The 12,320-nt window shown below is 38.7% G+C and overlaps 1 protein-coding gene across 2 annotated transcripts in view; it reads right to left on the reverse strand.

Moving 5' to 3' along the window:
- The window catches only part of COL9A1 (collagen type IX alpha 1 chain), a 97,054-nt gene that overhangs the window by 62,570 nt on the left and 22,164 nt on the right, over positions 1-12,320 (reverse strand). For both annotated transcript variants that reach the window (XM_019663978.1, XM_019663977.1), the window contains 7 exons: positions 11,143-11,217; positions 10,758-10,793; positions 10,576-10,638; positions 3,748-3,801; positions 3,450-3,485; positions 1,534-1,557; positions 1,118-1,171 (listed from right to left, as the gene is read on the reverse strand). In XM_019663978.1, coding sequence (XP_019519523.1) covers positions 1,118-1,171; positions 1,534-1,557; positions 3,450-3,485; positions 3,748-3,801; positions 10,576-10,638; positions 10,758-10,793; positions 11,143-11,217 — 342 coding nt within the window. The remainder of the gene's footprint in view (positions 1-1,117; positions 1,172-1,533; positions 1,558-3,449; positions 3,486-3,747; positions 3,802-10,575; positions 10,639-10,757; positions 10,794-11,142; positions 11,218-12,320) is intronic.

A 12,320-nucleotide genomic window follows, 5' to 3' on the forward strand; every position in this document is an offset into this window, starting at 1 on the left:
GGAGTTCTAGTCTCACCAAAATAATAAAACAAGGCAGAGGGAGACTTGGGAGGGAAAGCTAAGCCAATTCTCTACAGAATGATAACTTTGTCTACCCTGAAAAGGAACCAGAAACATGACATATTTTTCTAGCTGATTTACAGGGGAACTGAACAGTCAATAAGGCTAGTGCCATTCACCTATTCATAGCAAAAGAAGGCTTGCACCCAGCACGAAACAGTGAAATGGAAGGTTAACCTCTGCAATGCCAGACTCTCCATTGTTCTAGTCACCCACAAGCTATCACTTGGTCTATCACTGCACTCTCTTGCAAGTGGGACAGAAGATCAAAGATGGCTAAATTCAACTAAGCCACTCAAATGAAAATGGATTCCAATTAGTCTTAATATCTGGAGCTTACTCCTGGCCTATGTTTTCATTCTTAATGTTCTACCATAAGAAGTCAAAAGCATCTTAGATTTAGTTTAACTTTACAATCATTTCACATTCATTCATTTGTTTAGTAAATAAATTTGTCAAACAGTAAGCATATATAGGAAGCAAGGAAGGTATATAATACTTGGCTCTTACTCTCAATGAGTTTATAATTATCTGTCTTTCACATAACATCACCACTTGAACATTTTTGAAATATTTATTGAATATTAACACCAAGCACTTATTACCAGCAGCTTCTTCTACAAAGTTCAGCTCTTTATTGCCTAAAGTTAAATTCTGTTGGTTCGATTATAATGTAATGATCCGAACATAAATATACATGGTAACAATTTTAGGCTATGCACTTTTCATTTCATGCAGAGAGTCTAATACAAAAGTCACTGGACCCCAATCCTGGATGAGTCTGTAAAATGGAAGTGATACTTCCTGACTTGATTACCAATTCTGGAAGTTGGGAAGAAATGTTTAGCTAAAAACTTTGGGAAAAATTAAAATCACTCTACAAAAATGAGGTAGCATTATTATCCCTGGTCCCCATCAATACTGTGATCTGGAATAAAATTCATAGGCCATGTTTTGGATTTGCAGAGAAAAACATACAGTTAGGGCAATTTGCCTTTCCTAGTAACATTGTCTTTTAAATCAGCAAATGTCTATCGAAAGGCACTGTGATACTCACAATTGGTCCAACACGGCCAAGCTCTCCAGGGAGACCTGCTGCCCCAGGGGGACCCTGAAGTCAACACATTAAAGGGATATGGTGATTCGTGAATGTTTTACCATTTACCACAAGTGATACCCAATATGATAAACCACTGACTTGAAATTATGTATCTGTGCTAGCTTTGGTTTCCAGTGAGACAATAACTCATTTGAACAAATTCTAATTACTTAAAATAGAACAGAAATGTCTTACATTAATAAAATATTTTGTTTATCATAGTAGGAGTGCTGTCTCAGCAGCCACCTAAGATCATGTAGGTGGAACGCTATAAACACCACTAGATAGAGGGTTAGCTGGAGAGAAAGGTTGGGATATGGGAAAGAGGCCATTTTTATAGGCTATGTAAAAATAAGCCAAGAGATGATACTCACAGGAGGTCCAGGAATACCACGGCCCTAAAAGATTAAAGTAAAAATTATTATGGTATCTGATTTATATTTAGTATAAACACAGTCCTAACTCAATTCAAAATGAAACTACAAACTCTAGCACTAAATAAATACATGAGGCTGATCCTAAAACAAGCACTGGATAAACAAAAGCAAACATAGCTCTACTTCTACAGGAAGCAGAAGCTTGTGTCAGCTCCTCAAACATACCTTTGATGTCTAAGCTAACCAGTAATACTTTTTCCAAATTTAAAAAAAAAATCAAAGTAAAGAAGTCATCCATGCTTGTCCTCAGGAGAACTTACCATTACTCACAAATAGGCATATCACAACCTGACAGTTTAAAGAGTTTTTCATTTTTATAAGAAACCTACATTAAAAACAATATAGTGAACTTATAACATGATGTTTGGATGTTTCTCTAAACAAATATTCAGCACAGAGAGGCAGGGGAGAAAAAGGGGTCCGAAACATACCCTCTTTGATAGGTTGGGTTATATTTCCAGACACCAAATCCAGTAGACATTAAAATTAAAATGGTGTCACTGCTGAAATGACCTATGATGGGATCCTAGTTTAATATGTTGAATTTGATTTGAAAGCTAGACATTCCTTCTCCCCCCTTTACACTTTATATCGTTTTAGCATCATCCAACTGTGTATAATTAAGGATTGAAACCACATCATATTCATCTAGCCAGCCTCAATTCCTAGCACAAGACCTAGTATATAATAAACCCTAACTATATGCTTATTGAACTTAATAAAACTGAACATCAACTGCATAGAACCCCACATTCTCTCTCTTTGCTTTCCATGTTGTTTCCCCCCTTGAAGTTCCCCATTACTCTTTTCTCTCCTATGTTGGTTTGAATAGCTTTTATTCACAGCTATCTCTGATACCATATTCACGTTAGCTATCATTCCAGACTTTCTTTTCTAAAATATCCATATGTGAAGCATTCGGTGGAATCAATGTACACCCTCTGATAATGATATTATTATTTCTAATTGTGTAGGCAGCCAAAATAAGCAATGATGTCACGTGAATAGTGTGTATTAATGATAAGTGGGGCTTTTTCAAGGCATCCTTTGAAAAATTGCTCCTACCTGAACATTTTAATATGTGGATCAATTTGGGAAATAAGTGTTATGCTTGAAAATACCAAAGTAATCAATGTTATTTCAGTATCAGAGACTAGAAGTTTGATAAATGTCACTGATTTTTTTTTAAGGCATCTCTATAAGATGTTGAGCTCTGAGTTGAAAAATCTGAGGGAAAGGCCAGCAAGCTGTTCACTTCTGGAAATAGGCTTTAATGGAAAAGTTGACAGTCACTGAAATACAGCAGAGAGAAGAGTACACTAGAAAACAAGGAGAAAAATACAGATTAATGACAAAAACAAAAGAGGAATAAAGAGCAAAATAGAAAGGAAAAGCAGCCTGAGCGCCTAGTCCTCTAACAGATAGAAATAACAAATCTGCCAGATAGTGCGATGTAGAAAAAGACTAGCCAGGGAATGAGAGTGATAATAACTGACGGCTGAGATTTCATTAGGGGAAAAAACCAGTTGTGAAGAAAGTGGTGTGATGCCATGGGCTAAACCTTGAATATTTCAATTTGCTCTTGTTATGCAAGAAATGTTTCCTCTCAATGGGGGTAGAGGGAGAGTTCTCTATTGGGAGATACCACCTGCAAATAGACATATGTATTTTTTACTGTATATTCAAATTTCTCTAATTTTTTTCTACTCATAGTGGGCATGCTTACCATACCAGCTAAGTCATAAACTTCCTAGTGATGTATATTATGTAGAAAATTGCATTTAGAATTTCGCAAGGGCAGAATTTTACCCAAAGATAGGATATTTTCAGTTCTGTCCTTGACGTTCACTTACAGGAAATCCACGAGATCCCGGCACACCAGGTTCTCCCTAAAAATAAAAATAGCTTCATTGTATTTAGCTTTTTTTAGAATAAATATGTAAATATGAAACTGCATAAATATTCAAATTATTTTAAAAACTCCATCTTGGTGTTTTTATTTTAATTTAAATCAACTATAACACAATTTTAGTTGAACAGTGTATTTCAGCTGCTTCGCAACTAATCTGTTAGTTGATTTGCAAATACTATAAAAAAAGTATACTCCAGCATTTAATTAAGATGAGCAATAAAACCAGAGAACTAACTTACTTTTTGTCCTCTTGGTCCAACAGAGCCAGGGGATCCGTCAGGTCCAGTTAATCCCTAACAAATAAGATGATGTTAGAACTATTATAGCATCCTTAGGCAAAACACTAAGTGGATAATTTCATTTTATTTATTATTTGCAAGATGGTTACCTATGTATGATGCAAATATTTATAAATACCTTTCTATATCCTTACTCAAAAGTACTGTTTAACATGTCATCAGTTACTTTCTATTGATAAATTTTATCATAGTCCTAACTTCCTGCTAATGGTATTGTTTATTATAGTGTTTTATATTGTAGTATTTTTGTCATTTCTTTGTAAAAATTCAATATAACAATTACAGTGTTCTAACAGGTAAATCTGATGGGACAAAAGGTCTTGGCTCCACCACTTACCCATGTTTATGTACCTCCTTTACTTCATTTATAAAGTAAAAATACTATATGTCTCTATAACTCTCTAATATATTTTTTAAAGCTATGAACTTTTTTTAAGGTTTTTTTTTTATTATTATTATTGGAGAATTAGAAGAGGGGAACAGCATTGGGAAATCGGGGAAGGGGAACTGTCAAGCTGCTATCCTTTTGTTCTTCAGTCTAGTTGTGGAGGACATCACTTCATTGGCCCACATTGGTGTTATCATTGCGCTCTTCCCGGATGAGGCAGTGGCTCACCGGCCACTCACAGTGGCTCATGGCAGCCCACTGCAGCCCCACTGCAGCCTATTCCATCGCCAGCCACTCACAGCAGCCCAGCTCCAAGTCAAGCTGTTCTTCACCATCTTAGCTGTAGAGGGTGCAGCATCACTGGCCCTCATGTGGGATCCAAACTGGGGCCTTGCTGCTCAGAGCTTGCACTCCCAATCCAACTCCTAACCAATGCACCACTCGGCCGTCCCTCTCTAATAATGTTTTGAGAGTTAATAAAATGTTTCTTCATGAGGAGTTAAAAATAATCAACCTCATTATTGCTTTACAGCCACCTAAAGTCCTCTAGCCATCTTCTAGTAATGACAATTGCCTATTTAAGAACGTTAACTTTTAAAGTTGAAACATTTGAGTACATGCATGTTTTTAAGTTATCTTCCTTACTAAAAACACCTACAATTAAGTATATATTTTCATGTGTGCCACTCCATGTATAGAATTTAAGCCAGTTACTATAAAATACATTTATAACTACCATTTAATATTAAAGCATATCTTTCAAACATTGTCATTTTTCCCTAACAGTACTTATTTTATAATCATTTTCAACGTAAAATAGATATTAAAGCATAACACTATATCTATACCTGAATTTCCATTTTGGTGAAGATGCATTTTTCTATTTTTAATTTTTTATTTACTCTAACACTTTTAGGTATTCTCATTTATAATATAATCTTGAAATTATACCTTGCTAAAGATAAATATGTTTATGTGTATCTGTATATATGTACATATATTTGGGTTGTCGGAAAAGTCATGATGCATTTTGGCAATGAAAAACATAGAAAAAATATGTCATGACTTTTCCAACAACCCAATACATACATGCATGCATACATAAATATCTTATAAAACCTATCTATTATCAAGATTTTGAAAAAGACTACAGTGATATTAACCAAGGGAAGGATTCCTTGAAAATATAAAATCCCTACTTAAAAATGGATCACCAAAATCCATATTTAAGCTGTCATAGTCTGCATAATTATCAATAAAATGCTTTCATGGAATTTGTATAGAAAATTAGTTCACTGGCCACCATTCTTACATTTCTTTATATCAATTAATTTGTCTCATAACTCCATAGAGTAAAGCAAAGAAAATAGAAAAAAGTGAGTTGAAAATGTTAATTACTGGAAATTTACCAAAGGTGAATGTTATTAAACACACACAAAATAATTTTTGACAGACTGTCTTTGATTTTCAATCACCCTAGTCTAAGTACAACACTAATTTTAGAGCAAGCCCCAACACCTTAGCTGCTGAACACCTCGAGTCATGAAACATTGGCTTTGGCATTTCAGCAAACAAACTGTACATCCAGGAGCACTCTCTAAAAGCACACCTGGCACATAGGTTTTGTAAACCTCAGGGCACGTTTGACTAATAGAATCTCTAATTCCTACTTCATAGGAATTGTGTCCTTTAAGACCAACCCTGGCCAGTTCCCCCACATGCAGCCCACTAACCTTCTTCAACCTGTGACTGGAAAAACTGACAAGATTGGAGGACAGTAGCCACAAAGCATATGGTAGAATTTCAGCTGCATAATATTAAAGCACAACCAACTAAATGGTTGGATAACCTGAAGGCTGCTTCCAGCTCACTTCTTATTTAGTATCTTCCATAGGATATGATAAAGTATCTCTGTCCCTAGGAAGGTCTTTGAATTACATTGAAAATACGTTCTGGTGTCAGATGTCAGGTGAACTCTGTTATGAAACAGCTATGTAGAAAATTATAAACTCCACGAGGACAAGGACTGGACTGCATGCTCATTCAGTCTTTGCACATTGTCCCTGGCATCTAGCACATGCTCAGTTCATGACTACTGAATAGGCTAGCCTGTCAGGTGTAGGGATATTACCCTTGTCCCTCCTCATCATCTTTATTTTTGGTTCATATCCCCGCTCTGCCACTTATTAGCTGTGCAACTATTGACAAGTTGCTTAACTATACAGTGCCTCAGTTTCCTAATCTGTAAATTGGGTATAATAATAATATCTACCTCATGTGGCAATTTTGAAGATTAAATGGGGTATTATGCACAAAGTGCTTACAACAGTGCCTGGCACAGTGAGCCCTGAATAAATGTTAGCTATTCTTATTATCATCATTCTTATATGGTCAGCTCTGTTCTAGATGCTGTGAAGAGTTCACATGAAGTATAAGACATACAGTAATACCTTGGTTTGCAAGCATAATTTGTTCCGGAAACAAACTACTCCTATTGTGAGACATCACTCGTTTACCACGTTAAAATGTATTAGAAATGTTTGCTTGTCTTACAGAACACTCGCAAACCATGCTACTCTCAATCCAAGGTTTTACTGTATTTCATGCCCTCTGAGAGCTTACAACCTCATTCAGAAAGCACACTGCATATAAACAAAAAAATCTAGATATTAAAACTACAGGCACCGTGCTTCATGGACCCCTCACATTTCTTTGATGCCTTACTATTTCCATTTACACTGACCTTTCAGAACAATTCCTTAATAACTCACTATTCTAATCATATAACATCTGCCAGTGATAATAGTTGTCTACATTCAAAAAATGTTCTAACCTGTTTCCTATAAAAAGTGGCATGGTTTAACTATACTTTCTATGTTTAACTCTAATTCTTCTTCTTCCTATGTTAAACAGATGCTGTAAGAATAAATAAAATACTGTTTTATGGAGCTTGCTGAGCATATCACAGCAAATAGCATCTAAGAATGCCTCTATTGATATTACTGATGATAATAATACAGTTGTGCTTTAGGTACAAGGTTATAACCAAGCTCCGACTTCTCTAATTTTACATGTCTATGAGGGAAAAGAAGTTAAACTAAAGGCTTAGCAAAAAACGAAAGATTTTATAAACATATATTTTTTCCCACATTTACATTCACACACATACTCAATTTCAGTTTGCAATAATTCTTATTTATTAAAGAAATGAAAGAGGAAAATGGGACCAGTGGCAGAAAGAATTGTTTTCATATGAATGTTTATGAAGAAAAAATTCTATATGGGATGATACTGAAGCTGACTGTGTGCTGAACTTTCACGCAGCTGTTTGGCGGGAACACCAGCCCTCAATATAATTTCCTTCCAACATTCCAATGACTCAGCTCGTGAGACTCAAGGCATAATTCTACAAACATAGCTGTCATGACTCTTTTACCTTTTCTGTCAAAAATCCACTTAACTTAATTACCGTTAAACCATGTTTCTTTCAGATTCTTCCAAACAGTATCTGATTAACCATTTGTTAACATCACCAAAGAGTACAGCTTTGCAATGAATCAAAGAGCAAACACAAAGAAGTTGGAGTTTAAGGTCCTATTACTACACTCACATTCACGTTTCAAGAAAAGATTACTGAAGCTTTCTTATTTACTTAGCTTCCTTATTTCCAGGAACAAACAAACAGCAAACTGATTTAGTCACTAGCATTTCATTATTCTCAATGTCTATTCTCAATTTCGTGTAAAAGATTTGTTTAAAATATCAAATGAGCCAAAGGCTGGAGTAAGAAAACTTTTCAGCTGAGAATCTTATTAAGTCCCATGTGGCTCCATTTAAAAAATTGGTGAACATGAGCATAGAAATATTTATAGATATTTATAAAATATCAATTATAAATTTTTTATTTCCATTGAATTACCCATATCATTTTTCTTGGTTGGTAATTCAGATACTAAAAATTCACTTTTAATTTTTTTCTCCCTATTTTCTCTAATTATTCTATTTAAAAATCTCATTTGTATCTGAATAGGGTAAAACTCTATGTAAAGAAGGTGAATCTAAACATCAAGAAATCTGGTTTCCTTCACTGTCTTAGCCACTAAATAACTGGGTCCGTGAGGAAACCACTTGCCCTCATAATTATTCAGTTTTCTAATCTGTGGAGAAAAATATTAGCCAAACCTGTTATCCAGGTTGTTTCAAGGTTAAAAGAAATAATGTTTGTGAAGGTGCTTTAGAAAAAAGTTTGTTCTACACAAATGCAAATTAGTATAGTTCATTTTTTGCTTAGTTCTAGGAAATGCCTACAGTACTGGCACATACATGGATTTGCTACTTTTTTCTCTCCTTCCTTTCTCCTTTTCTTTTTTCTTGCTTTCCTTCTCAGTCCCCGAGACTGATTCAATGCTCTCATTAGTTTGTCCCTGAGGACCTCCCAGGATCAAAGTTGTGTAAGAAGCCTTACTCTTTTATATTTTTTAACTTTGGAAACCTGGTTTGTTCTGCACTATGGTACTGCACTATAGACAAAGAAGAAAAATACTTGTAATCATTATTGCACATGTACTTTGGAATATTTTGAAAAACTTTCATTTGTTTACCCAAAATTTCTGTTTAAGTGGGGAAATTACTGTGTAAAGCAAAATCAGGCATTGTCTTCATGATCTTCTAGTAAAAGGTAAAAAATTTGCTGAGCACGCTACATAAGCATCATAAAACTAAGGCACAGAAAAGTCGAACCCCCTGTCTGAAATTATTGCAACTCAATAGTGAGACAAGACTTCAGGCGCTTCAACCACCATAAAAATTAATAATAATAATAATAATAATAATAATAATAACAATAATAATAATTTAATCATACATTTTCACACAAAACAGAAGTCAGGTCCAAGTTTCAAAGGAATGCAGAAACAAATCCAACCTATATTGGACTACTGGTTTATTTAATGGCCTTTTATTTATCAGACTTTTTTATTTTGTGACAATTTCAAGTCAGTCACATGTTTTTGAGAAGGGCTTGATAGCCAAGTTATATAATTTCAGTTTGGATTACCCAAATATTAGTCCTTATGGGCATCATTCACTGTCACTTTGCATAAATAGAAAGTTCAAACTAGGTACTTTGAAATGCAAAACAAAGCCTACTTCCTAAAGCATAAGTAGCATAGACAAGTACCTTCATTACAATAACCTTGATAAAGAAGGCACTCCTTAATAACTGCTAAAATCTAGCTATTTTTCATTTCGTAAAGCGAAGGATCTGTCTTAAACTCTAGCCAAAAATTCTTGGAAATTACAATAATGGGTTTTCAGGTGCTTTCTTTGATTTAGAAAAGTCTTTTATTTTGGGAAAGTAGATAAAGCGGTAAGTTGTTGAAGGATGACTTGGATGTACCACTGTCTGTTCTCTGAGAACAGATGCCACATCTTACTTCACTTTGTACCCCAGCAACTAAGTCAAGAACTGGCCTATACTGGGACCTCAATAAGAATTAGCTGAATGCATGGAGAGAGGAGATCCTGAGAGTCCTGAAGTCATTTTACTCTGAAGAAATATTACTTAGTGTTAGGTTTACCATGCAACTCAGTATCTGAGCTTTCCCCAGATGGGGGTAGGGGGTGTGGAGATGGTAAAATTGGGGAAAGGTTGCTGGTTCCCAGTCTTCAAGCAACCCTAGCCAGCTCATTTCTGTCAGTGATGCCAGCTAAGGAAACACCATGGAAAGAGAGAAAACTAGTTTTGAATTTCCTACTCCATGTATGCTGACCATTTCCCTGCCTATGCCTATCCCCACACACCCCCACTCACTTTAGGACCTCCCCTCAAGAGCAACTTTTTTCTCTTCCTTGGGATTTAGGAGTGCTCTGCCCCTTTCCCTGCCTGCAGGTTCTTTTTCTAAATGAATCTAGGGAGTGCCATTGAAAGGACAAAAGCAAAGACAACTTGCTGCCAAGCGCCCTCAGCACAAGCCAGTAGGATCCCTCCTCCCCCAGGCATGCCCTGTGTCCCAAAGTCCCCCAGCATCCCCTGTGCCCCAAAGTGGGCCTGAGAGCTCACCGGGTGAGCGGAGTGGACGGACTGAGGCAGGAAGCCCGTACCAGTACTGTTTTCTGAGAGGAGGAAATGCCAGTGCTGCCTGCTGTCCCCAGGGAGCCTGGAGGTATCACCACACTTGCAGGTCCCTTTGCAGAAAGCTGCAGCCTCCATGCCACCCACGCCAGGCGAATTCAGGGCCATTGCCCTGTTTCAGCGGGGTCTACCGCCCCCGCCCGGAGCATCCGTCTAACACATCTCCACTTCTCTCCCTTCCTCCCCTCTCTTCCCGCCCCCCCCCACACACACATACACACACAGCTGCTCATGCGAGCCTACTCACATCAGCACCTGGCGTGCCAGGCTTGCCCGGAGCTCCTGGCTTTCCCGGTTCTCCAGCAGGACCCTGAGCAGGGAAAGGGAGAGGCAGGAAGAGGAAAAGGTGCAAAGTTGAGTTTTTTGGACACACGTGGCTTTCCACGTATAAAAGAACGAAATGGAGTGCGACCATGCTAATCAACTTACCGGGGGGCCCGGGGGACCCTTTGGACCTCGGTCACCCTGGAGGGGTAGGAGAGAAGGCAACAGCAGTACATGAGTGGGAGGCGTTGGCAACCCTAAGGGGAGAATCCCACGCGTGTTCGCCACTCAGATCGGGGACAGGGTAAGCGTTAAATGGTGGATATTCACGACCCACGGGGACAACGGGACACTTCTACCTCCTCCCTCCGAAAAAAAAACCCCAGGCTTTTAAAATCCAAATCCCAGCTCTCACCCCGGGCCAATTCCTCCTTAGGGTGGAGGTATCTGTTTCTCTCAAAAGAAAAAAACCTCTCGAGCCGCTGGAGCACGGGTAGGACAAGGCAGGGTGGGAGGAAGAGAGGGGGCCGGACTGGAGAAACAGACTTACGTCTATGCCATCGATGCCTGGAACTCCAGGGGGCCCCGGAGGCCCCGGAGGCCCCTGTTCGCCCGGGGGACCTCTCTGACAAAAAGAGCACACGCGGGTTAGCGGAGCACGTTGGGCAACAAGGTGAAACTAGGCGTGATGTCCTGAGGCTCCCACCTCCAACCCGTAACGACACTCCCTGTGGAGGCTGGGTTTTTGAAATCCATTTAATAAATAGGTATCAAGCTTCCAAGAGAGCGCACGCAGGCTGTTTCGGCTCCGCCATATTCCAAATGAGGTTGAACTGGGGGGTTAAAAGCAGGATCTATGTCCCCAAAGTGGGGAGAGGGGTCACAGGACCGCACCTCTACAGAGTGCATTAAACCAAAAGGGGGTGGTAAAGAAAAGAGGCCTGCGGCCCCTTTTAAAAAGGGGTTCACTATTGAAAACGGTTGTCATTCGATACCTCGATGGAATCAGTAATTCCAAGTCAGTGTTTTGGCTAAAATGCAACAGCTAAGAATGGAGGTGCTCCACATCAGATTGATTACAGTATCGTTTTTGTAAATCTTTCTATGTCCAGTAGATATCTGGGGGAAATACTCTTGAGGAAAAGATTGGGGAGCGGTGGGGCAGAAGAGCCCTGAAACCCAGCGAGAGCCTGGCCTCATTTCAGATTGACCTTCGGTGACACTTTCTTGCATGAGGTCTTTGCACCTTGCTTCAGAACTGCACTAAATCTCAGACTGACCCTAGGGGATGACCCCTTTTATTGCTTGCTAAGAGCTAAGCTTTGACAGTGCTGGAAGGACTGGTGGCGTCTGAAATAGTGTGAGCATGTTGCTTAGGGAATGTGGGCTTTTTCTCCCCTTCTGAATTTAAAAAAAGGAAAGAAAAAAAAGCTTCTTTCATCAAGGAAAACTTTGTTTTTCTAACTCCAATGACCAGACAGGTTACAATGGGGTCTTTGTAAGTGAAACCTCAAACCGCGGCTGGGCTCACCGCCCCCGCCGTGTCCTCTCCGGCTCGGGAGGGAGGAGACGCCGGAGCCTTTGGGAAGTTGCTGAAATTTTGATGGGAGCCAAGCCTGCCCGATTCCAATGCCCGAGCTGCGGGAACCGCTACCAGGACGTGTGTTTTAGTGCTGCCACCACGGTGTGGACGAGAGGGAGAGAGAACTTGAGCGCAGCTAGCCTCAA

The sequence above is a fragment of the Hipposideros armiger genome, unplaced genomic scaffold (assembly GCF_001890085.2).
Source record: "Hipposideros armiger isolate ML-2016 unplaced genomic scaffold, ASM189008v1 scaffold_413, whole genome shotgun sequence".
Classification (NCBI taxonomy): Eukaryota; Metazoa; Chordata; class Mammalia; order Chiroptera; family Hipposideridae; genus Hipposideros; species Hipposideros armiger.